The sequence below is a fragment of the Globicephala melas genome, chromosome 8, assembly GCF_963455315.2.
Source record: "Globicephala melas chromosome 8, mGloMel1.2, whole genome shotgun sequence".
NCBI lineage: Eukaryota > Metazoa > Chordata > Mammalia > Artiodactyla > Delphinidae > Globicephala > Globicephala melas.
In genome coordinates this window covers 50,780,583-50,807,167 of record NC_083321.1, presented here as the reverse complement: position 1 = coordinate 50,807,167, position 26,585 = coordinate 50,780,583, and the positions used below count along the sequence as shown (strand labels likewise).

Here is a 26,585-nt window from a genome sequence, read left to right as displayed (position 1 = left end):
TAACCATTTCATGATGTATGTAAGTCAAATCATTATGCTGTACACCTTAAACTTATTATTATAAGTTATTATAAGTCAATTATAATAAGTCAGTTATATAAGTCAATAACTTATTATTATAAGTCAATTGTATCTCAATAAAACTGGAAGAAAAAAATTGGACTCACCTTTACCAAATTTTCTCTGAAGCTTTAGAAAACAAGGGTCTGCAGAACCCCATGTAATAATAGATAAGAAGTAAAATACTTTACAACTTTACCATTTGTAATTTCATTGAATCCTTATAACAGTTGTATGAGGTAGAAATTTTTATTAAAAAATTGATTTTACAGATGAAGAAAGACTAAGAAAAGTCAATAAGTGTGTACAAGTTTTTACTGCTTGTAAGTGGCAAAGCTAAGACTAGAGCTTAGGTTTACTGGAATCTAAATCCAATTCCAGTGTACTTCCCACTCCACCAGGCTGTCAGGCAAGGCCTCTCTGGGTTTTAAAGGGAACACAAGTAGTGTGTCTGCCTCTGATACATTATATGTGGTGTCGGTACAAAAAGCAAATGGATTAAATCTTGTCTGGGCAAGAATCATGCACATTAAACTGATTTGCTCTTTGCTTGTGGCTGATTTACTTGCCTGGATCACAAAATTATTTCCCACTTTGGTAGGAAAGAAAGCAGTATTTTCCCCCAAAGAAAGAAGTGTTGGCCTTGAGTTATTATTCCTCTGCTCCTTTTGGCTTCCTGTTCTCTGAAGAAGTTGTTCATTAATTTCATGTCTTTCTAGACTGTGAGCTCTTTAAGTATAAAAGTCAAGAACCTCCTGTGCCTGGAAGAGAGCAGGCAGTTAGTTACTCATTAAATATTCATTGAATTAAGTTATTATCATTATGTTTATATTAATTATAAATTACTATTGCTGTAGGTAATTATTTTATAGTAATAACTACCATTAATGTTAAGAAAGCTAGGGTGGCTATGCTATTATCAGACAGAACAGACTTTAAAACAACAACAAAAAATGTTACTAGAGTTAAAGAGGGACATTTTATAATAATAATAAAAGAGTCAATCATTCATGAAGGTATAACAATTATAAACATATATACACCTAACAATAGAATCCCAAAATATGTGAAACAAACTATACCTAACAGATATCTGTAGGACACGCCAACAACAGAATTTAGTTGTCTCCAGTACACATGAAACATTCTCCAGGATAGTCAGTATGCTGGGCCATAAAACAACTCTCAGTACATTTAGAGGATTGAACTCATACAGAGTATGTTCTCCAGTCACAATGGAATGAAGTCATAAATTAGTAATAAAAAGAAATTTGAGAAATTTACAATTTAGTGAAAAATAACACACTCCTGAATAATCAATGGGTCAAAGAAGAAATCACAAGGGAAATTAGAAAATACTTGGAGATGAGTAAAACACACCATACCAAAATTTATGGGATGTAGCTAAAGTATACTTAGAAGGAAATTTATAGCTATAAATGCCAACATTAAAAATGAAGAAAAGGGGCTTCCCTGGTGGTGCAGTGGTTGAGAGTCCGCCTGCTGATGCAGGGGACGCGGATTTGTGCCCCAGTCCGGGAGGATCCCACATGCCGTGGAGCGGCTGGGCCCGTGAGTCATGGCCATTGAGCCTGCGCGTCCGGAGCCTGTGCTCCACAGTGGGAGAGGCCACAACAGTGAGAGGCCCACATACCGCAAAAAAAAAAAAGAAGAGTGATCTCAACTCAGTAACCTAACCTTCCACCTTAACACACTGGGGGGAATAAAAGAGTAAACTAAACCTAAAGCAAGTAAAGGGAAGGGAATAATAAGGATTAGAGTAGAAATCAATGAAATTAAAAAACAGAAGAACAATAGAGAAAATCAATAAATCAAAAGTTGGTTCTTTGAAAAGAGCAACAAAATTAACAAACTTTTATCTAGACTGATTAAGAATAAAAGAGAGAAGACTTAAATTAGTAAAATCAGGAATGATACAGGGGGCATTATTACTGATTTTACAGAAATAAAAAGGATTATAAGGGCATATTATGAACAATTATATGCCAACAAATCAGATATCTAGGAGAAATGGAAGAACTACAGATGGTACCTGACTTATGATGATTCAATTTAGGATTTTTCAACTTTGCAATGGTGTGAAAGTAGAAAATCTGAACAGACCTATAACATAATTAGTAAAAAAACAAACAAACTTTCTACAAAGAAAAGCCCAGGACAAACATCTTCATTGGTGAGTTCTAACAAATATTTAAATAAGAATTAACATTCACCTTCCACAGACTCTTCCAAAAAATAGAGGAGGGGGGAATACTCTCGGCAAGTATTGTCCTGATACCAAAATCAGACAAAGACATCATAAGAAAACTATAGACTAATATCCCACTTGAATATAAATGCAAAAGGCCTCAACAAAATAGTAGCAAAACGAGCAATAACGTATAGAAAGGGTTATATTACACACTATGACCAAGTGGGATTTATCCCAGGGGGGAAGATCCATTCAACATAGGAAAATCAATCAGTGCAACACACCATATTAAAACATTAAAGGACAGAACTCACATAATCATCTCAATAGATACAGAAAAAGCTTTTGACAAACTCTAATACCCTTTCATGATTTAAAGAAACAAAGAAATGAACAAAAACTCCAACAAACTAGGAATAGAAGGAACTTCCTCAACCTGATACATGACATTTATGAAAAACCCATGGCTGTCATCGTACTTAATAGAAAAAGACTGAATGCTTTTCCCATAACATTGTGAACAGGCAAGGATTTCAGGTCTCACCACTTCTGTTGAACATTGTGCTGGAGGTTCTAACCAGGGCAGTTGGGCAAGAAAATGAAATAAAAGTCATCCAGATTGGAATGGAAGAAGTAAACTAGCTGTCTTTGCAGATGACACGATCTTGCATAGAGAAAATTCTGAGGAATCCATGCAGAAACTATTAGAACTAGTAAATGAGTTCAGCAAGGTTGCAGGATATAAGATCAATATATAAAAATCAATCATATTTCTGTACAGTTGTAATAAATAATCCAAAAATGAAATTATGAAAACAATTCTGTTTACAATAGCATCAAAACAAAAAAAATAGGAATCAATTTAACAAAAGAAGCATAAAACATAAACTCTGAAAACTACAAAACATTCTTGAAAGAAATTAACGATCTAAATAATTAGAAAAATATCCCATGTTCATGGATTGAAAGATTTAATATTTTTAGGATGGTAATACTCCCCAAATTGATCTACAGATTCAACACAGTCCCTATCAGAATCCCAGCTGACTTGTTTGCATATTTTGACAAGCTATTCCTAAACTTCACATGGAAATTCAAAGGACCCATATTAGCCAAAACAATCTTGAACAGGAACAGATTCAGAGGACCCACACTTCCCAATTTCCCAGAACTTATTAGAAAGCTACAGGTAATCAAGACTGTGTTTTTGGCATAGGGGTAGACATATGGATCACTGGAATAGTATTGAGTGTCCAGAAATAAACCCTCGTATTTACAGTCAGTGATTTTCAACAAGGGTACCAAAAACAATTCAGTAGGGGAAAGAACAGTCTTTTCAACATATGGTGCTGGGACAACTAGATATCTACATGTGAAAGAATGAAATAGGACCCCTCTTTCACATCATATACAAAAATTAACTCAGAATGGTTCAAAGACCTAAATATAAGAGCTAGAACTATAAAACTCTTATAAGAAAACTTGGAGGTAAATCTTTGTGACCTTAGGTTTGGCAAGGGTTTCTTACATATGATACCAGTAGCACAAGAAGCCAAAGAAAAAATAGGTAAATTGGACTTAATCAAAATTTAAAACTTTTGTACTTCAAAGGACACCATCAGTAAAACAAAAAGACAACCCACATATTTGGGATAAAATATTTGCAAATCATCTGACAGATAAGGGACTTGTACCAATGTTTATATGTCAAGAACTCTTACAAGTCGATAATAAAGACAACCCAATTAAGAAATTTGCAAAGAATCTGAATAGATAGTTCTCCAAAGAAGATATAAAGATGGCTAATAAACACATGAGAAGGTGTTCAACATAATTAGTCATCAGGGAAATGCAAATCAAAACCACAGTAAGGTTCTATTTAACACCCTTAGAATGGCTATAATTAAAAAGGCAGATAATAACAAGTGTTGGCAAGGATATGGAGAAATTAAAACTCTTATATACTGATGCTAGGAGTGTAAAAATGGTATAGCCACTTTGGAAAAGAGTCTGGCTATTCCTCAAATGGTTTCCTGTCTCTATGACCTTGCTTATACAGTTTTTATTTGGGAATGCCAGTTCTTTTATCTTTGCCTGTCAGAATCCTGCCTATTCCACAAGGCCCAGCTCCAATTCCAGTTCCCCAAGCTTATATACTTAGAAACAGATTCTGCTAGGTTGTATGTCTTTATTTGGTAATACAAAATTGCCTTTCAGAATGCTTTTATTAATTCCCATTGTTTCAGATCCTTCCTAACACTTGATATTGTCAGACTTCAAAATATTTGTCAGTCTGATAGGTGTGAAATGATATTGTATTCCATCTACTTGCATTTTGCTGATTACTAGTGTCGTTGAACATCTTTTTCTTTTCTCCTCCATCTCCCGACTCATTTGAGTGATTTCTTCCATGAATTGCATGATTAGATTCTCTTGCCTTATTTTCATTTTCTTACTGATTAATATGAGTTCTTTATTCTGGATACTAGTTCTTTTTAAATGTGTGATAAATATCTTTTCTTACTCTGTGCTTGCTATTTTTTTTTTTTTTTTTTCGGTATGTGGGCCTCTCACTGTTGTGGCCTCTCCCGTTGCGGAGCACAGGCTCCAGACGCGCAGGCTCAGCAGCCATGGCTCACAGGCCCAGCCACTCCGCGGCATGTGGGATCTTCCCAGACCGGGGCACGAACTCGTGTCCCCTGCATCGGTAGGCCGACTCTCAACCACTGCGCCACCAGGGAAGCCCTCTGTGCTTGCTTTTTCACTCTGTTTATAGCATCTTGTCATACAGATTTAAATTTTGATAAGTTAAATTTATCAACCTTTTGGTCTCATCTAAGAAATATTGATACTTTCTAATCCCAAGGTCAAACTGATATTCTCCTTTTTTTTTTTTTCTAATAGTTTTAAAGTTTTTGTTTCTTTGTTTAATTTAGGTCTTTGGTCTTTCTGGAATTGGAGAAGTGAGAGGGGGGGATCTAATTATTTTTTCTTCACATGAAAAACCAAGTATCCCAATATATTTTATTGAATCTGAGCAAGATTCTTTCCTTTACCAAATCTTGTTAAACAGAATAATGAAATGAAAGAGTGAATTTATCTGGGAGGAAAAGGGATTCATGGACCAAATCATCAGTTTGCAAGATTTCATCTTGCTTTTTTATCTCTTTTAAAAGATAAATGCAGGGAGGGCAGGAATCATTCACGAACAGTCTGTAAAGTGCTGAGCACCTCCCATCTGTCTTATAGATGGTGGCGGGGCGGGGGGAGCAGCAGCATACTCCTGGAGTGGTGGTTGAGACAGAATAGGCCATCTGCTTTCCATTAAAATTTCTCCCATACTGGCAGATAGGGAACTTCGGTGATATTTTTAGATTTGTAAAAGAATGTTTCCCGTGAGGAGTAGGAACACACTTACCTATGTGCTTACTTAGTAGCAATTTTATTACTAGCTTGAACCTAGCCTATTTTCTTATCTTTTTTTGTTATGATATTGTTTTTACACTGAAGACATACCAAGCTAGGCCTGCTCTGGTTTCAGCAGCCTTTCTCTTCTAGGGCCCAGCCAAGGTGAATGACCCGCAGGTTGGTGGCCTTTCACCTGATGGATGAGTTCTCCCTGAAGATGTAACAACGTAACTCAGAGCACAGTTGATTACAGGATAGTGCCCCCTTTCTTGTTACCTCACGGGGGAGTTGCCTTGCCCCAACTAAGAACAATGCCTCACTTACACCCTTATATTTCCCTGGGGCTCACTAGTGGGAGGCCGGGTGGGTGGGCCTTGAATCCAGTGAACAGGCTTCCTCAGATTCAGGTCTGATGGGCTGCTCCAGAGCCAGCACTGCAGAACTGCTGCCTGCCTCCCTGACCTACATTCCCACCAGTATAGCACTCTTAGCAGCCAGGCCTCCCAACTAGTAAGAGGAATTCAGATTTAGGCTTTTTATCTGGAGCGAACACATTCAAGGGTCCATTTAATTTATTTTCTTTCCTTCTGCCTATTTAAAGAAAAGGGGGAAAAAAGCCCACAAACCCTGCAGTTAGAATGTTTCCTATCTTTTAGACTTTCAGCTCAGTGCAATAAAAATGATTTTGCTGTCAGGATGAAGTTTCGTGAGCTCTGTCTCCTAAACATCTTTGTAATTCCACTCTCTTTATCCCATTGTTAATGTTTTAGCTTTGCCTTTGGGCTGTTGCACCAACTTCCCATCTGGTCCCTCTTTCTCTGATCTCACCCACTCTGAACCCCTTTCTACATTGCTACTGTAGTTGTTTTTATAAAACACAAATTTGAAACTCTCCAATTTAAAATCCTCCAATGGATTCTTAAATTCCATGTCTTAGCCTGACATTCAGATCTCTTCACAATCTGTCCCCAGTGTTGTTTTTTTTTTGCGGTACGTGGGCCTCTCACTGTTGTGGCCTCTCCCGTTGCGGAGCACAGGCTTCAGACGCACAGGCTCAGCGGCCATGGCTCATGGGCCCAGCCGCTCCGCGGCATGTGGGATCTTCCCGGACTGGGGCACGAACCCGTGTCCCCTGCATCGGCAGGCGGACTCTCAACCACTGCACCACCAGGGAAGCCCCCCCAGCGTATTTTTTAAACCTTCATTTCCTGCCACTCTTCCCCACTCACTGTAACCTCCAACCACACTGAACTATTTGCCATTTGCCTGATATGGGGTACATTTTCATGCCTTCATGCATGAAACGAATATATATTTCTTTGTCCGCACCCTCACACACCTCTGACAAACTCCTCTTATTCATTGTTCAAGGCCAGCTAAAATCTTTCTTCATCTGAAAAGCTATTCCCAACTGTCCCAGACCTGTTCTTCACTCCTTCCTCAGCATTTCTAGAATACCCCAACATTCTCTGATTATATATCATATATATTGCCTATAGATTAATATAAATAATCTATGTTACTTCCCTGTTAGACTGTAAGCTCTATGTAGAGAACCTAGCACCATGCTTGGCACGGTAAGCATCTGCTAGGTGCTAACTATGCTGATGGATAATGATGAAGAAATCTGGATTAAGTCACTTTAGGCCTTCATTGACCACTTATTACCAGTCTTGTTGTGTCAATTCAGTTCTTTTTTTTTTTTTTTAAATCAAGGGAAAAAAAGTAGAGTGAGCGAGGCAGGAAGAAAATGGAATTATTTTAAGGGAAGATGATTTGTAAATTGAAGTCTGACCAAAGGTGGACAATCAGGATGGGGAAGAGTTGAAGGAATTGAGTCTGGATTTGAGCAAGAGAAAATTCAGGAAGAATAACAGATATCTTCATATCTGTGGACAGTTGTGCTGGAGCAGAGGAAACAGACATGTTCTGTGAAGGTGGAACTAGGACCAGTAGTTTAGAAGCTGTTCAGGGTTAGAGTCCTTACAAGGTTGATTTTTAGCACAGAGTAAAGAATTTCTTAACCTCCAGAGCTCTCCAACAGGAGCTTTGACTGCCTCAAGAGATTCTGAACACACCATCATTAGAAGGTGTCCTGGCAGAGGCCATGTGGCCAGCCATGTGGGCCACTATAGAAGATATTACAGTGCTGAGTGTCAAATTAGACTCAATCATCTCTAATACCTCTTTTAACTGTGTAATTCAGTGCCTGTGTGATGCTTTTCAGTAACGTGAGCATGACCTATATTAGGATACTGAGTGGGAACAGAATAGCTTTTTTTTTTTTTTAAATAACTGCACCATCTTTGACCAAATCGATTCTCCTGAGTAATTTCCTGTTTTCTCAGGTTTTGAATCTGAAGTAAAAGAATGTTGGCAAAGAAAACGGCAGCCAAATCCAGAGGTTTATGCAAAGTAGACTCATGTTTTGAGGGAGGTTGTTAGAATGGACTTTGTCTCATTCAACAGGCCCAGTTCTGTCTCCACTCTCTTTTTAGTAGTTGTGTAAGATAAGTCTAAGCTTCAATATCCTCATCTATAAAATGGGACTAATAATGTATTTCATAGAGTTAGGGTAAAAATTAAGTCAGATAAAGAAGTGCCTGGCACAGTGCTCAGAACGTGTTACAGATTCAAAACTGTATCCTTCCTCTTGCCCTCTTCTTTTTTATTTTGAGAGAATTAAAGATTTTTGTTTTGCTTGTATGGTTTTTTTGGTCGCCCCTAGGATTGGGGGACAGTTTTCTTCATTTTAATTATGAGCTTCAGAGCTAAAGCTCTGTCTTCATTGCATAAGTGTTCCCCCTGCTCACAAAGGAGTAATCCTCTTTGTCTTCCTGACCCAAGGAGTTAGTCTTCCACTATCTTTTTGATACTCTGCTATTTTTACTTCCTAAAGATCAAGTAGTTTCAGAAATAGTTTCTGATTTCTCTTGAAAGTAATTTCTAATTTCCATATTAATCAAGAAAATAGCTTTACATTTCTTCAGTCCTAATCCTAGTAACAAGTAAAAGGGATTAGATTGTATTAACATCTGTAAAGCAGTTAAAATGTACGCATCAGAATCCTAGGAAACCTGATCACTACTGTAGCCTTTGAGGTACAGAGGAGAAAAGCTCACTTGTGTCCATTTATTCTCTTCACTCTTGACCTCCAAAGAATATAAATACAGGAGGGGCACACTTGTTTCCAAGGAGCAAGTCATAGTTATTTGGTAAGTGTGGAAAAGGCCAGTTTCTACCACTGATTTACTGAATAATCAAAGCCAAAATACCACTTTACCTCTTTGAGCCTTGATTTCCTTATCTACAAAATGGGGAAAGTAACATTAGTGTTGTTTTGAGGCTTGAATGACTTAGCACGTATGAAAATATCTTTTGTCTGAGTGGTGGGTGAAATATCCATGGTATATTATTTGAATTCCATGTCTTTACCCCCAATGCACTTTAACAGATCCAGGCAGTCTTGGGGAACTGGGACTTGGAGTGCGCTCCACTCGCTTTGGTGGGGCAGAACCTATCCAGAGTCTTGGGAGTGTGCTGAGAGGAGACTTCAGCAGGTAATAGCCAGTCTAGCAAGTGTTACTATGACCTGAAACTTACATTCTAGTAGTGGGAGATCGGCAGTCTCCCATAAATACGTAAACATATAGTATATCAGGTTGTTAACTGCTGTGAAGGAAAACAAAGCATGATAAGGAGCACAGAGAGTAATGAAAGTTGAAGGTAGTATTTTAGAATGTAAGGTGACCTTTGAACAGAGTTCCAGAAGGGAAGAAAGGGTCAGGGTAAAGGCTCTGAGATGGGAAAGTGCTTGACACATTTGAAGAACAGCAAGGAGGCCAGTGTGGCTGGAGTAGATTAGCATGTGGGCAAGGAGAGGAGGTTAGAGAGGTAGCTGATGGGTCATTGAAAGGATTTCACCATAATTGTCTTGGGAAGCTACTGTGGGGCTTAAAGAGAGGAGTGTCATGATCTGATTTAATGTTTTAATGGATCTGTTCTGGCTGCTGTGGTAAAGAGACTGCATAGGATCAAAGGTAGAAGCAGGGAGACCCCTTAAGAAGCTATTGCAATAATCTAGGTGAGAAATAACAATGACTTGGACTAGGATAGAAAGTATGTAGGCAATGAGATGTGGTCAGATTTTAAATATATTCTAAAGGTGGAACTGAAAGGATTTGCTGATGGATTAGATGTGGATAGGAGAAGAAGAGTAGAGTCAAGGATGACTCTAAGATTTTTGGCCTGAGGAGCTAGAAGAATGAGTTGTCATTTACTGGTGTGGAGAAGAAGCTTAGAGAACAGATTTGGAAGGGAATGGGAAGATAAAAGTAAATATTTAGTTTTTGAATGTCATAAGTTTAAAATAATAATAGCTAACTTTTTGAAGTCTTAACTGTTTGCCTGGCTCCTAGTACTTTGAGGTCTTACTAATTTAATACTTATAGCAACCTATTAAGTAAATAATATTATTATTCCCACTTTACAAATGAGAAAACTAAAGCACAGAGAGGTTAAGTAAGTGGCCCAAGGTCACACAAATAATTAGTGGTGTTGCTGGAATTCAAACCTAAGCTTAGATCTAGCTCCAGAGACCATACTCTTAGCCACTCTACCCATATAGCCTTGATGTCTAGCAAACATCCAAGTGGAGATGTTAAGTAGGTAGTTAGATACTATGAGTCTGGAGTTCAGGACAGCAGTCCAGTCTAGCAATATGAAACTTGGGCATAGGTAGTGGACAGATGAAACTGAAAAGGTAAGTTAGGGTCAGTGACTGTAAAGGGAGATATGGTCACAAGAAGACAAAATGATGAGATCAAGACCTAAAAGGCAACCTACCCTTTTAGGTGTGGTTAACCCATCAGTCCTGCTTCATAGAGCCAAGGAAGGTACAAGGCAAGCCACTTATGGATGTCCCCAAAATGCTACCCTTCATCCTTCTGCCTGGAATGTTCTTCCTCCCCTTTTTTTGTCCACATCAAGGGACACCTAGTGCCCAGTATAATCCCTGGCAGACAATAGGTACTAAATAAATGTTGGTAGATAAAGGCCCCTTTTCTGCTCACTTTACATCCTTGTCATGGCACTTTTCGGGCTGCATTCTAACTGTCCACTCATCTGTTTTTCTCTCTCATTACTTGGTGACACTCTCAAAGCCAGGGACCCTCTTGGATTTGTTTCTTTTGTTTTTAAACCTTTCATAGCTCCAGAATACAATGCCCTGGGTAATCTCTTTATTGAGTACCTATTCTCTACAGTTATCTGTGCTAGGCACTAGAGATGCCAGCATCATCAACAGAGGCAGCAGGATGAGTAATATCAGTTGGGGACAAGGAAACAAAATAAACAAAACAAACCCAGAAAAGTTGTAGGAAGGAAGCCCAGCTTTCATATGATGCCCTTTTTGGACAGGGGAAGTTGATGGTTGGGAAGGGATACTCTCTACTGGCCACACAGACTATTTATTCATCACCACCCTGTGTTTGAGAAGCTTGGATGCTTGCTGTCCAGGCTGAGGGGAAGAGGAGGTGGTGGTATGCTCAGGGAGTAGAAAATAGGAACTGATCAAGAGCTGTTGTGTACAGGCAAATGAGCCATAGCTATGCCTTCAAGAAGCTTACAGATTGGGGAAAGGGGGGAGGACAGGAAATGTAAACAAACCGTCGAAGTACACTGTGGTAAGTTCTGTCATTGGGGACGCATGTGTCTTCAAATTTGTTCTGTTCTACAGGGTAGAAGGTACAGGTAGAGTTTGGTGAAGTATGAGAAGTCCCTTTCAGACAATCAGAGCAGTTTCACAGTGGAGGGGGCTGCCGAGTCTCAGGAAAGGACAGAGTTTATTATGGTCAGTAGAGGCGTAAGAGCAGGGATGAATGATGCGTGAGTGTGTTGCAGAGTAGCCCTAGCCTCAAATGGCCTTGAAGGTGCTTCTAACCTCTATAATCCCTTCCTTTTTCTCAGCCTAAGGATGTCACCTAGAAAATTAAGAGGGCTTTTTCTGATGCTGCCATTCTTTGATACCTGCCAAATTCAAGTGAATGAAAAATAATTCTACTTAGAAACACTGAAGGAAGATCCTGTAATTGCCCCTAAAGTAAAAGACATCTGAAATGACATAATAGGGGTATGATTACCCTTGGCTGTACAATCTCTCACATGAAGCTGAATACAGATTTCAGCCATGAGACCAGGTCACTTCGCTTCCCAAATTAAACCCTTGACTTTCTCCTTGAGAAGTGGCAGACCTCCATATTGCTAATTAAGTGACAAGTTGGCTGCCTTGGTTCTGAAATCAGAAAATGATTGGGAGTAAAGAGAGATGAATTTTCTTTGGAATTGGAAAGGATTTAGGGAAAGGTATATTAACAAAGATACATTATTAAAGCTCAATATTTATAAATCCCAAAGAAGCTTTTAGGGATTTGGGGATTTAATCTTTGACTTTTAAAATCAGCTTTCCAGGGCTTCCCTGGTGGCGCAGTGGTTGAGAGTCTGCCTGCTGATGCAGGGGATGCGGGTTCGTGCCCCGGTCCGGGAAGATCCCACATGCCACGGAGCGGCTGGGCCCGTGAGCCATGGCCGCTGAGCCTGCGCGTCCGGAGCCTGTGCTCTGCAACGGGAGAGGCCACAACAGTGAGAGGCCCGCGTACTGCAAAAAAAAAAAAAAAAAAAAAGAATAAAAAAAAAAAATCAGCTTTCCATTGTCGGTCAAAATACCAATGAGCATTTAAAAACTGCAGGGAGCAATGAGACAGGCACTTACACACTGCTAGTGTGAGTACAAATTGATAGTCTTTCTAGAAAGCAGTGTGGCAAAGTATGTGAAGATTCTTAGCATGTCACTTCTCATCATTTCTGCTGCTACTTCCCTGATCTGAGCCCCATCATCTATTGCAAGGAGTTTGCAGTAGCCTCCTAACTGGTCTCTCTGCTTCTCTACTCTCCCCCCATTATAGTCTGTTTTCCACACAGCAATCAGAGTGACTCTTTTCAAACATAAGTCAGACCATGTTATTATTCTGCTCAAGACCCCATCATGGCTTCTCATTTCACTCAGAGTAAAAGTTGAAGTCCTTACAGTAGCCTGAAGGCCCTACACGAACTGACCAGCCTTCTATCTCTCTGACTCCTCTACAACTACTTTCCCCCTCGCTTGTTCCACTTCAGCTACACTGGCCTCTTTGCTATTCCTCAGACATATCCCATATCATATACTCCCAACTTAGGGCCTTTGAACTGACTCTTTCCTTCCTGTGAAATGCTCTTCCTTCAGCCATCTTGCTTGGTTAACTCTATTTCCTTCAAGTCTGTGTGGAAACCTTACTTTCTCAGTGTGTCTTATACTGGTTACCCTATTTAATAGTGCAGTCTCAACACCGTGGCACATCTGATGCCCTTTACCCTGCCCTTTTTCTCTTTTCCATAGCACTTAAGACTGTTTTTTTAATATTTACTATTTATCCACTGCCTTCTCCAACCCTCTTAAAATATAAGCTCCACAAGGGCAGGGATCACAGTGTCTGGCACAGAGTAGATACTGAAATATTTGTTGAATGAATGGGCTTTAAAAATAGCACTATCTTTTGACCTAGAAAGCTCACTTCTAGAACTCATTCCTGAAAAAATAATCAGAAATGCAGCCAAAGATTTATTTGGGTTGTTCTCATACCTTTATTTATAATAATGAAAATTTGAAAACAACCTAAACCTATAAAAACAGAGTTATGGTTAAATAATTTGCTATATCTACATAATGGAATATTATCAAGATATTAAAAAGTGTTTTGAAGAGAATTATGTGGGAAAATGCTTATAATGTTAAAGTGAAAAAATAGAATTTAAAACAACATTTACCCTTATCTCACACCATATACAAAAATGAATTAATGATGGGAATTCCCTGGCAGTCCAGTGGCTAGGACTCCATGCTTTCACTGCCGAGGGCCCGGGTTCAGTCCCTGGTCAGGGAACTAAGATCCCCACAAGCCATGCAGCACAGCCAAAAAAAAAGGATCAATGATATAAATATAAGGGTCAAAGCCTTAAAACTCTTAGAAGAAAATATAGGGTAAATCTTCATGACCTTGGATTTAGCAAGTGTATTCTTAGATATGACACCAAAAACATGAGCAACAAAGGAAAAATAGATAAATTGGATTTCATCAAAATTAAATCTGATAAAGTTTTTTTGTTTTCTTAGTTTTTAATGGAGTATAGTTGATTTACAATGTTATTAGTTTCTGCTGAACAGCAAAGTGAATCAGTTATACATATGCATATATCCACTCATTTTTAGATTCTTCTTCCATATAGTTCATTACAGAGAACTGACCTATGCTATACAGTAGGTCCTTATTAGTTATCTATTTTATATATAGTAGTGTTGTATATGTCAATCCCAATCTCCCAATTTATCCCCCTCACCCCACTTTCCCCCCCAGTAACCATAAGTTTGTTTTCTACATCTGTGACTCTATTTCTGTTTTGTAAATAAGTTCATTTGTACCATTTTTTTTTTAGATTCCACATATAAGCGATATCATATATTTGTCTTTCTCTGTCTGGCTTACTTCACTCAGTATGACAAATCTGATAAAGGTTTAATATCCAGAATACATTAAAAAGTCCTACAACTCAACAACAAAACAACCCGACTTTTTAAATTGGCACATGTTTTGAATAGACATTTCTCCAAACAAATGTACAAATGACCAGTAAGCACATGAAAAGATGTTCAGCATCATTAATCATTAGGGAAATGCACATCAAAACCACAAAGAGATACCAATTCACACCTGCTAGGATGGCTATAATTTAAAAAAAATAGAAAATAACAAGTGTTGGTGAGGATGTGTAAAAATTGGAACCCTCGTGCATTGCTGGTGGGAGTGTAAAATGGTATAGCCACTGTGAAAAACAGTTTGGTGGTTCCTCAAAAAGCTAAAGATAAAATTACCATATAACCCAGCAATTCTGCTCCTCAGTATATACCCCCAAAAATTGAAAACAGGGACTCAAACTGATACTTGTATATCAGTGTTCACAGCAGCATTATTCACAATATCCAAAAGGTGGAAACAACCCAAGTGTCCATCAACAGGTGAATGGATAAACAAAATGTGGTATATATATACAGTGGAATATTACTCAGCCATAAAAAGGAATGAAGTTCTGATACATGCTAAAACATGAATGAACTCTGAAAAAATTATGCTAAGAAGCCAGGCACAAAAGGATAAATAGTGTTTGATTCCATGTGTTAGAATACATAAAGTATCTAGAATAGGCAAATTCATAGAGACAGAAAGTAGATTAGAAGTTAATCATGAAGAACCTAGGGGCAGGACAGGAATAAAGATGCAGACCTACTAGAGAATGGACTTGAGGATACGGGGAGGGGGAAGGGTAAGCTGGGACAAAATGAGAGTGGCATGGACATATATACACTACCAAATGCAAAACAGATAGCTAGTGGGAAGCAGCCGCATAGCACAGGGAGATCAGCTCGGTGCTTTGTGACCACCTAGAGGGGTGGGATAGGGAGGGTGGGAGGGAGGGAGACGCAAAAGGGAAGAGATATGGGAATATATGTATATGTAGAACTGATTCACTTTGTTATAAAGCAGAAACTAACATACCATTGTAAAGCAATTATACTCCAATAAACATATTAAAAAAAAAGAAGTTAAGATGGGTTATGGGAAGAGGGAATGGAGTGTTATTGCTTAACGGGTACAGAGTTCTGTTTGGGGTGGTTAAAAACTTTTAGAAATACATAGTGGGGATGGTTGCACAACATTGTGAATGTAATTAGTGCCACTGAATTGTACACTTAAATGGTTAAAATCACAAATTTTATATATATTTTGTCACAATTAAAAAACGTTTTTTTAATCCTTATATATAATATGCAGTGGTGGACTGGATCAGGCTTGTGTGGGCTCTCTAGACCCAATTGTGAGCTTCTCAGCTACTTATACTTATTCATTGATGTTGGTAGCTTGAAATTGGCCATGGTTGGGAGTGCTTACACCATGGAACTTAGCAAATGCTACAAATAGGGCTCCGCCCCAATCCCCTTGAGCCAGTTGTTAAATATTTACTAGCTCACCACTGAATATATGTGTATAAAAATGCATGGAAAACTGTCTGGAGACATAGATGCCAAACTGCTATTATCTCTGGGGAGGAGAGTAGTATTATGGCAGGAATGTGAAAGTAAACTTACACTTTCTACCATACATACTTCCATAGTGTTTCAGGGTTTTTTACAGTGAGCATATAGACATATATCTCTTGTACTGCTTTGAAAAAACAGACAGAAAAATGTGTATATGTTGGGACTGTGGTATTGGTGATTTTTCTTGAGAGGCTAAAAGCAGTCACATATACTACCTGAAATGGCCCATGAAGAGGCTGAAGGCCAAGCTTGGGACTTGGATTCCATTTCCTCAGAAATCTGCTTTCTTCTTGCCCAACTAAATGATACTTTTTTGTCTCTTCATAGGTTACCCTACAGCCTATCCAGCTGCAGCCCCTGCCTACAATCCCAGCCTGTACCCCACCAATAGCCCCAGTTATGCTCCAGGTAAGGAAAAAGTGAAGCCAACAGTGGTGAGTGGGGTGGGAGGTGAGGCTCTATTTGGGAAAAAAAAGCCCGAAACACTTGCTGGCCTTTCCATGTCCTAAATTGCTCTGGGCTCAGCCTGTCCACGCTTGATTGTTCAGGGAGTCCCCTCTGGGAACTGGGGCAGTTCAGCCTCCGGGAATAGAATTTCTTCCATTCTCCTTGGGACTTAAAGTTGGCCCATCTCTCTTCTGCTGGAATATCTGAGATGTGTATCCTCCTCACAGAACCTTTTCTGCTCTGCCAGTATCCACACCCAGTTTTTGCTCGGTTTCCCCTGAGGCTGCCGTTGACACACACACACACACACACACACACACCCTCACCCTCGGTTTCCCCTGAGGCTGCCGTTGACACACACACACGCGCACACACACACACATACATATCCTCAGTTTCCCCTGAGGCTGCCGTTGACACATACACGCACACACACACCCCCCCCCTCGGTTTCCCCTGAGGCTGCCGTTGACACATACACACACACACACACCACCCACCCACCCACCCCTTCCTGGACGTGGATTTGGAAGAGAGTGAGAGACTTGCCACATTTTCAAGCTGCAGCGAGGAACTTGTTTTTCAAAAATAATAAAGGCCCAACACTCCTTGGATAGAGGTTGAAATAGATTTGAAAGTATAGAAGTTTGTTTCAGTTTGGGAGCAATGCAGAGGTTTTACCACCATCTTGACCCCCACGCTCAAAAAAACAAGCCACTCTCAGCTGGTGCTTTAATACTCAAGGAGCAGGAGAAAGAATGTGGGCTCTGCAGTTAGTAAGTCCTGGGTTTGAATCCTGATTACTCAACTCACTAGTTGTGAGTCCTTAGACAAGTTACCTCACCTCTCTGAGAAATGTGCTACACCTACCTCATGGTTGTAGATGGTTTTATGTAAGTTCCTCTTCATTTACTCAACAAGTATTTATTTGCTGAATGTCCTCCCCACTAGAATAGAAAAAAGGAAGGATGCTGTCTTTGCCTGAAGTAGCTTACAGTCCATTTGGAAGCTGACGTGTGAACAGATTCGTGGCTGTACAGTGTGGTGAATATTGTAAAAGGAATATGTACAAGAGGAGAGGAAGTGGAGGAGGGAACAACCTCTGCCTGGGGTTGAGGGTGTAAGGGGAGGCTTCACAGAGGACCTAGCAGTGGAGACTTGAGGGAGAAGTAAGAGGCATTCTTTTTTGTTTGTTTGGTTGTTTTTTTGTTGTTGCTGTTAAGAGGCATTCTTTTAAACATACAGAGGAAGAGTTGGGCATTCTGGGCAGAGTAGAGCCTGGGCAAAGACATGGAGGTGTGAGGAGTGACACTGAAGAACCTTGAAGTAGTGAGAATGGTTGAAGCATAGGCTCTAGGGTGGCGGCGTAACAGATGAATCTGGACTACAGATGTGCAAGGGCCAGATTTGGAAAGGCCTGGAATGTCATGATAATACCCTCATTTTCTTGTTTAGTAATTATTTTTTTTTAATACCATTTGTTTTATTTGGCAATTGTGACTTTTTAAAATAATTTATTTATATCTTATTTATTTTGGGCTGCTTTGGGTCTTCATTGCTGCGCAGGCTTTCTCTAGTTGTGGCGAGCGGGGGCTACTCTTTGTTGCTGTGCACGTGCTTCTCATTGCGGTGGCTTCTCTAGTTGTGGAGCACGGGCTCTAGGTGCGCAGGCTACAGTAGTTGTGGCGCGTGGGCTCAGTAGTTGTGGCTCGCGGGCTCTAGAGCGCAGGCTCAGTAGTTGTGGTGCATGGGCTTAGTTGCTCCACGGCATGTGGGATCTTCCCGGACCAGGTATCGAACCTGTGTCCCCTGCATCAGCAGGTGGATTCTTAACCACTTCGCCAACAGGGAAGTCCCTGCATGCATTCTTTTTTTCATTTTTTAATTAATTTATTTATTTACTTATTTGTTTATTTTTGGCTACATTGGGTCTTTTTTTTAAATTTATTTTTATTTTTGGCTGTGTTGGGTCTTCGTTGCTGCGCGCGGGCTTTCTCTAGTTGCAGTGAGCGGGGGCTACTCTTCATTGCAGTGTGCGGGCTTCCCATTGAGGTGGCTTCTCTTGTTGCAGAGCATGGGCTCTAGGCGCGCGGGCTTCAGTAGTTGTGTCTCATGGCCTCTAGAGCACAGACAGGCTCAGTAGTTGTGGCTCACGGGCTTAGTTGATCCACGGCATGTGGGATCTTCCCGGACCAGGGCTTGAACCTGTGTCCCCTTCATTGGCAGACGGATTCTTAACCACTGCGTCACCAGGGAAGCCCCCCACATGCATTCTTAACCACAACATTATAGTTGCAGTCGGCTAGAGAGAAATTGAGGTGTTAGACTAGAGCAGTCAGATTAGAGAGGAAAGGGAGAGCAGACAGGAAGAGCCTGAGATTGTGGGGACGTGGGGAAGGGAGAGATTGGAAAGCTCCTGGCATGTGTAAAGTACTGATTAAGTTTTAATTTTAAAGCACACAAAATATCAACCCACGTCTAACTTGATTTTCCCCAATTTTACTTTTGAAAAGTCAACATATTTCTAAGCTGTGACTAAACCAACCCAGACCATTTTCTCACACAGTCCACTAGACAGGGTGGTATTAGCACATTGTGTCAGAAAGCCCCAAACTGGGAGTTGGAAGACTGGAGTTATAGCACTAACTCTGCTACTGATTTTGGTGTGACTTTGGGCAGATCCTTTTCCCTTTGGAGTTACACATACACACAGCTGGTCCGTGTCATATGTTGGGAGGCTGGCCTCTGCTTCTACCAGGTCTTCTGACTGCAGTGGAGGAGCTGACTCAAGGTCAGAGAGGACAGTGTACGTACTCTCAGCTTCCTTCCAGAGCTGGCCGTTTGTGATGCTGAGAGATGCCTGCGGGATAGAAGCCTGCAAAGGAGCCAGGCTCTCAGGTTTAAATTCCTCTCAGCTTTTTCAAGAAGACCAAGAAGTTGCTTCAGAAAGAGCTATTTTTAGCAGCTCTAAATACCCAAAGATGTCCTCTATCCAGGATGCAGGGAAATATTTCACTCCTTCATTGGTTCTGAAAGCAATGTGGGTACTTGAAGCTTTCTTCCAAGCTCTTAGTGACTTCAGGGATCTTACTTAAGAACTGTTTGGCCCTGCAGAAGGCAGAGCCAATAGAGACTTGTTTTCAAAATCTGGAGACCAAAAGATGGGTCATATTAATGGTAATCTGACTTGAAAATGAAGGGAAAGGATAAACAGGATAACTAATATAGGTAAAAATGAAATACCTCCTCACAAAAAAATCTGTTTATCAGTCATTGTCATCTGTTGTCTCACTTGATTCCATAGCAGCATTGTAAAGTACAGTTACTCCCATTTTGCATATGATGAACCTGGGGAAGGGGAGGGAAAAGGAATTTGAGTTTTCTGAACACCTGCCATGTTCCAGACACCATGCAAGTCTTGTCACAAATCTTAATTTTTTTTCCATAATCTTGTGAGTTAGAGCTTCTTGCCTTCAGTTTTGCTCAGAGAGGTTAAATAACGTGTCCAAAGTTGCACAGCTAAAAAGCAGTGGAGCTCAGATTCAAAGCCAAGCTGTCTGCCCACAGTCTGTGCCCCTTGTACAGCACCACGCTCTCCCAGAGGTCTCAGGGAATTAAGTGCCTCTGCATTGGTCCTGGCCCTCTAGGACTTTAAACAGAGCTCTTCAGAGGCCAAAGATGATTGGTTTTGTCCCTGAACCTTTACCTCCTCTAGCACATAAAGCCTCTGTCATGTGTGAAGTCCCTTTGCAATGCTTGGGAGACTTGAAATTTATTCTTAGCATGGACAAGCAAAGAGCAGGAACTTGGACTTACATACTTCCAGGCAGCTTCTGGGTCAGCTGCCTGGAGGATGTCATGGCATCCAAGGACATACCCTTCCTCAATGAATGGGCTTTCCTGGATGGCAAGTCTGTCACCCTCTCCAGGGTAGAGGTACTTTGCACCCTCTGCGTTCACTGTTTCTTGCGTAGCCTGGGGGAAACTGCTTTTTTAAGACAAAGTTTGTTTTTGTAACTGCAATATGTACTACTTTGCACAGATTCTTAGTGGTAATTTCAACTAACATTTCTATCCAACAGAGTTTCAGTTCCTGCATTCAGCTTATGGTAGGAGAGCTATTTTTCCTCATCTGTATTATGGCCTATGAATGTGTTATCTCGTAACAAAAGTAGATCCCCTCTCCTTCCCTCCCCAAATCCCATCCCCTAGGCTTGGGCTCCCCCAGGTGGCTCAGCAGCAGTTCCTGAAGCATGCAGGAACATGTCTGATGGTGCAAAATCATGGGTTGGAGACACACACGAACCGTCCCCTAGGGCAGCAGTGAAGGATCATGGCACTAAAAGGCGTCTCTCCCCTTCCTCACCTCTGGGGTCCCATCTGACCTAGGTCGGAAACCTTTACCCTCACATGGCTGCTGAATTCAAACAAACAAGTGAACAAAAATTTCTGGGTCTCTGTGGCTCCTCTGTTGGCTTTATGGCAGCCCCTGCGGAGGAGTACCTGGATTATGCCTGTAAGAATGCAAAACACCAGTCTGCCCCACGATCAGACTTTCCATCTCCATTGGCAGTCTCACATGTTTGAAGACCTGGTTAACTTTAGATACAATCTATTCCCTTAGCCCAGATCTTGAGCTCTGGCTCATTTGGGGGGCATTTTCCTGGATGGTGAGAGGTGAGGGTCAAGTGTGCTAATAAGCCAGGGACCAGAGCTGGATTCTCTGGGCAGTGTGGACTCCAGGCCCAAGGCACCACGGGAACTTCTGGGCACCTGTGAGGGTCCCAGCAGTGTAACTTGACTAGGTCCTTTTTTGTCATAGACAGGAAGGGACCATAGGAGGGACTTGCTGCTTTCACCACCCTCACCTGGGCTGCTCAGGACAATGTTTTCGTAAAGTCTCTGCACACTTTCTCGACTTTTAACCTTGAATTATTTGGATGTTGAAAATTGAATTTGTGTGTGGCACATCTTTTAGGAGATGAGCTGTGAAAATCTCTTCTTGCTGCTGCTGTGGGCTGCGTGATCTTGGGCAATTTGCTAATGTCTCCAGGCCATAGATAAAATGTTTTATTCCAGATGATCTCTGAGGTCCCTTTAAATGCTAACAGGTTGCCCTCTTATAATCTTATTCTTTCAGTTTTGCTAGTCACAGACCCGTTTCTCTTATTGTTTATGAGGAGTCGTGTTTGTTTGCCTCAGGATATATGAACTTGAACAGAAGACTCCATATGAAGTGAGAGAAGCTCTCCTGCCTCCTCACCTCTCCTGTTATAGCATCTGAAATAGAAATACTAAAGTGTATGTATGGAGCTCTTCTCTTCACAAAATGTTCTGTCCCAGACCCTAAGCTGGCCCTTTGAAGATACAAAGTTCAGTAAGACAGGGTTCCTGTTTTCAAGGAGCTCAAAGTTTAGCGGGGGAGATGGACAAACTAGCAAGTACAGGGGCTTCTAAGAATCACAGGAACTGGGATAGTGAACCAAGTGGGATACATGAGGGGGCTGTGATCAAGAAGTGGGGAAAAGAAAGGACTTCACAGTAGAGGTGAGTCTTCAGCTCCTGGTTGATGGATTAATAAATGTCTACCAGGCGGTATTTGGGGAAGGACATGCCAGGAAGAGTGAGCAGTGTGAGCAAAAATACAGAGAAGTGATGCTTCTTGGCATCGTCTGGGAATGGTGAACAGTTTGTGTGGCTGTCATGTAGGGTTTGAGAGTGAGAACAGTGAGTCTAGAGAGATCATAGGACTAGATCACGAGGGGCCTTGAGTGCCACACAAGGAGTTAGGTAATGGAGAACCATGGAATGTTTTTAAGAAAGAAGTTTTTGTGATTAGGTCTAGGTCTTAGAAATATCACTCTGACTGCAGCTTGGAGATTGGAGTTGGCAGGTTTAAAAACAAACAGAACAGTGAGGAAGCAGTTGCAATAATTCAGGTAAGAGGTGATGAGAGCTTCCATTGGAGCTGTCCACACCTGTGGGGATGGAAGAGTAGACAGACACCACAATTAGAAACTGTAAGACTGGCTGACACTTGATCTTTGATCCTCACAATCAATACTATGAAGCAATCATGGAGTGGTTATTATTGCCATTTTATGAGACAACAGACCTGAAGTTTAGAAAGGTATAGTGACTTGCCCAAGGTCCCACAGCTAATAAGTGGCCCAGCCCAGGCTAGAACTCAGATTTCCTGACTTACTACATTGTTCAGGATGATGGTCCCTTGCTGCCTCTCCTCCTTGTAAGTGTGCTTAACAGATTGTTCAAGTGTCAGAGGGCGTGAGGGCCCCGTGTCCAGGGATGTGAACAACCCAGCACTTGGACGTGGGCCGCATGCTGTGACTGGGCCGTGGCCCTTCACTGCCATGGGTTCTCGCTCTCTCTTTTTTTAAATTGAGGAATAGTACATATATAGTACTACATAAAGTGCAAAAGTACGTAGTCTCAAACGTACACCTCAATAATATTTGACGTATATACACTTGTATTTATTCAAAATATAGACCATTTCTAGGAGTTGGTACCTTTCATGGCACCCAAGAACAGGCATACCTGTCAGAGCAGCGTCCTCTATTACCACGCCTCTAAAAGCTTCAGTTGGATTGTCTTCATCCCACAGCTGAGCTCTGAATCACTACCAGCAGCAGAATGGGTTTCTTTAGAATTGTATGTGGACGTATAGCTAACTAATGAGGAAGTCAAGTCGACAGCTGTTATTTGTTGTTTTTTGTTTTCAGCCTTCATATTTATCCAGTTATTTAAATTATTATGTATTCATATATACAGAAAAATATAGAAGATATTAGTATTTGTTTTCTTTATAATGAAACCAGAAGAAAATACCCACTTCTTCAGGAACATGTATAGGTTAGCTCACTTGCTCAGTTGGGAAACACATAATCAAAGGCACAGTCACACTTGCTTCTTTCCTGGTTAATCTGGAACATTGTTTTACTGTGTGTAATGCTGTCTTGTTCACTCTCTGGTTGGCGTGTGGCTGTGTTGCATCCCCAGCTAGACCATAAATACCTGGTGTGCGGTGACCATGACCCACGTGTGTTCCTGTCCACCGTGGCGCTCCCCTCAGTGCTGAGTGCAGTGTAGGCCTCAGTCACTCTTTGGTTAATTTTGATTTACTTACTTTAATTGTCACACAGTCCTTTAGGCTAATGTCAGACTTTTGGCTCATGATTCAAATTATGGTAAAGATGCACCACTTGGGTTAAAAACTGGACCAGAACAGGTCCTCCAAATTCTCAGCAGCCAAATTTAGGCCTCCTGCTCCCTGGTGGATTCCTGTGGGGTCTTGAGGGCCTGGGCTTGCTCTATCTGACTTCTCATAGCTACATGTTTCACTTTTTAGGGAGTTGTTTTAGGTGGCCAGGGCTTTCCAGCCACGTGAAGTGGCAGATTCTAAATCTGAAGCTATCTTAATAAGATTTTTCAACACTAATTGGGTCCTTTATTAATTCCCACCACTCCACCCATCCCTGCCCCCCAGGAAAAGAAACCCATGATAATTGTTTAAATTGACTGCCCTCCTCCTGTGTTGTCTGCAGAGTCATGTTGTAATGTCCAGCAAAGGCCCTGGACTCTGCATTGGAATTCTGCTGGATCTCCATTTTCTTCTACCAGAATTCTCCTTTTAGTGTCACTTCCCTGCCCATGATTTCCTTCTCATTTCTCAGCATCCGCTGTATATATTGCGGGCCATTGATGCAAGCGCAGAGTCAGCCCAGAACAGCTGTACTTCTATCCTTGGTTCAGCAAAAACAGTAGAGTCTTTGACCTCCTCCTCTGACCCCAGTACTTCCATGACTGAAGGAACCAGAGGCATTTCCTGTTACCTGGACAGGCAGAGGAGTTTATGGAGCTCTCTCTGGAGGTGGATTATCCTTGTCCTGCTGGAATGAGAGGGTATAGGCAAACTTGCTTCTCATACCACCCTGTCTTACGTAGCCCCTTGTTAAAATGTTTCACGTATATCCAACTGTTGCCAATACTAATATACTTTAAAACACCCCATATCCATGTCTCCCAAGACCTCATCTGAGTGGAAAAGATACTGTTAAAATCATTCTTCAGCCACAAGTAGAAATTTGGGTCAAGAATATTTCTCCTCGGGAATTCCCTGGCGGTCCTGTGGTTAGGACTCCCCGCTTTCACTGCCAAGGGCCCGTGTTCAGTCCCTGGTCGGGGAACTTGGATCCCAAAAGCCGCGCGGTGTGGCCAAAAAAAAAAAATTTTTTTCCCCTCTATTGTTTGAAAATATATCAAGGGAGATACGTAAAATGTTAGGCAATCCCTCCCCCCACCCCCTTTGAAACCCTATTTCCTCTCTCCTTCCCTACAGGACACATGAAGGTAAGTTTTTTGAGTCACTCCCCACTTCTATTCCATAGGAAACATCATCTTTAAATTTCTCAAGCTGAGCTTTGAGTCAGCCTGGGAAGTCTCTGCAGATTTCTTTCAAACTGAGCCTCATCTCTATTTCACACCTACCCCAAGTTTGACATTTGCTTTCTTAGTGGCCCAAAAGATCATCTCTAATTCATGAGGCGATATCTCAGGTGGAGCACCAGTAGCACCTCAGCAGGAGACATAAAAGGTGCAAGCGGTTTGTCTGGCCCTGGCTAGGTCTACAGGAGAAGAGGTTTGCAGGTAGTGTCCCGCTGGACAGCCTTGCCTTGTAAGCCACCGAAGCTCAGTCCCTTTAGAGGAGATGGCAGTCCAGCAAGGTTCATGTCATGTGGTTATTAGTATTTTGGGGTCGCTCTGTGAAAACAATTTGTTAAGTACACCTCCAGATGAGATTTCAGGCATAAAAAGGGGTACTCAGTTGATCTGGCCCAGTACATAGTCAAAGGCTCCGAGCTGCTACACGTTAACGAGCAGGTGGCTAAGGAGTATCCCAGAGTCTTAGGCTAGAATGTCAGGCAGTAGAAGGCAGTATTCATAAGCATTTTCATGGGTTTGGTAGTGGGTAGAAAATCCTGACTCCCCTACTTAGTATAAGCTTAGGTCTCCTCAGTTTCAAATCGTTTAGAAGGTCACTTCAGCACTCCTCCCAACCACTCACCCATCTCAGAAAGCTGAACCATCCTGTGTGTCTGAACAGGGCCCCTTGGGTTATATGTTTCCGTCCAGCTCAAGATCCTTGCTTTTGTGTCTGTGATTGGTGGTGCCCACTTCTTATTTCTGCCTAATGCCATTCTTGTGTCTTCCCTTAAGCAACTCTGCTGATGAAACAGGCCTGGCCACAGAACTCGTCTTCCTGTGGCACTGAAGGCACCTTCCACCTCCCAGTGGACACCGGGACCGAGAACCGAACTTACCAAGCATCCTCTGCGGCTTTCAGTAAATACAGCCTGTCTCCTCCTTTCCTTGTTCCCCTTGGTTGGGACTGATTTGCCTCTTAGGAAGAAAGGAAAGGGAACTTTTAAAACTGACATTTATAGGACACTGTTTTAAGAGGTTCTCTCTCCTACCCACCAAAAAATTGGCCCTCCTCATATAGAAACGGTCATCCTCTTTGATCACACACCCTGCTTTGAGGAGACACAAAGCAGTGAGGGAGAGAGAAGGAAGTACTCACCTGGCCAATGAGTTTGATGAGGGAAAGACTGTTACTGCATTTCAAGGGAAGGACAGAGGGCACTTTAAAGTCTTGTGGACTTTTGGACAGAGGGGGTTCCTCCAACTAGCACAGGGTTTTTCAACCTCAGCACTGTGGACATGGGGAGCAGATAATTCTTGGTTGGGGGGGGGCTGTCCTGTGCATATCCCCGGGGGCAAAATTGCCCCCTGCTTGAGAAACACTGCCCTCGTGGAGGCTATACCGTGAGAGCAAGGTATGTGCAGGAAGTCCTCGTGAAGGTCGGAAACCATCTGGCCTGTCAGATTGGTCACTTCACTTGAGGCTCAGTAGAGTGACTGATGGTTTCACCTTCACATCTGATTTTTAACACAAAATGGCTCCACTGGGTAAAATGAGGATGAGTGTTTAGAAATGACTGAGTGGCATTTTGACTCTGTATGAGGAAAAGCTTCGTGCCTTGTTGCAGTTGTCCGAAAGAGGAGTGGCTGGCTTTGGATGTGGTGAGTGCCAGTCTCTTAAGTTGTGCCAGCAAGGGCTGCACAAGCCCTCGGAGGGATGTTGCAGACTAGGCCCAATGGTCTGGGGTTCAGTGAAGTGTTAACCTATTAAGTGAGTAAATTAGAAGAATACATTGTATTTTAAATTTTTCTTTAAAATGTTATTTTCTC

General features: G+C 41.5%; 1 protein-coding gene across 3 annotated transcripts in view; it reads left to right on the top strand.

Annotated features, from left to right (window-relative positions):
* The window catches only part of FAM168A (family with sequence similarity 168 member A), a 200,365-nt gene that overhangs the window by 158,797 nt on the left and 14,983 nt on the right, over positions 1 to 26,585 (top strand). The window contains exons 3-5 of one of the 3 annotated variants that reach the window (XM_030836141.2): positions 16,194 to 16,274; positions 20,396 to 20,422; positions 25,551 to 25,676. In XM_030836141.2, the coding sequence (XP_030692001.1) occupies positions 16,194 to 16,274; positions 20,396 to 20,422; positions 25,551 to 25,676 (234 nt within the window). The remainder of the gene's footprint in view (positions 1 to 16,193; positions 16,275 to 20,395; positions 20,423 to 25,550; positions 25,677 to 26,585) is intronic. The other 2 variants (XM_030836143.2, XM_060303670.1) reach the window with 2 other exon arrangements.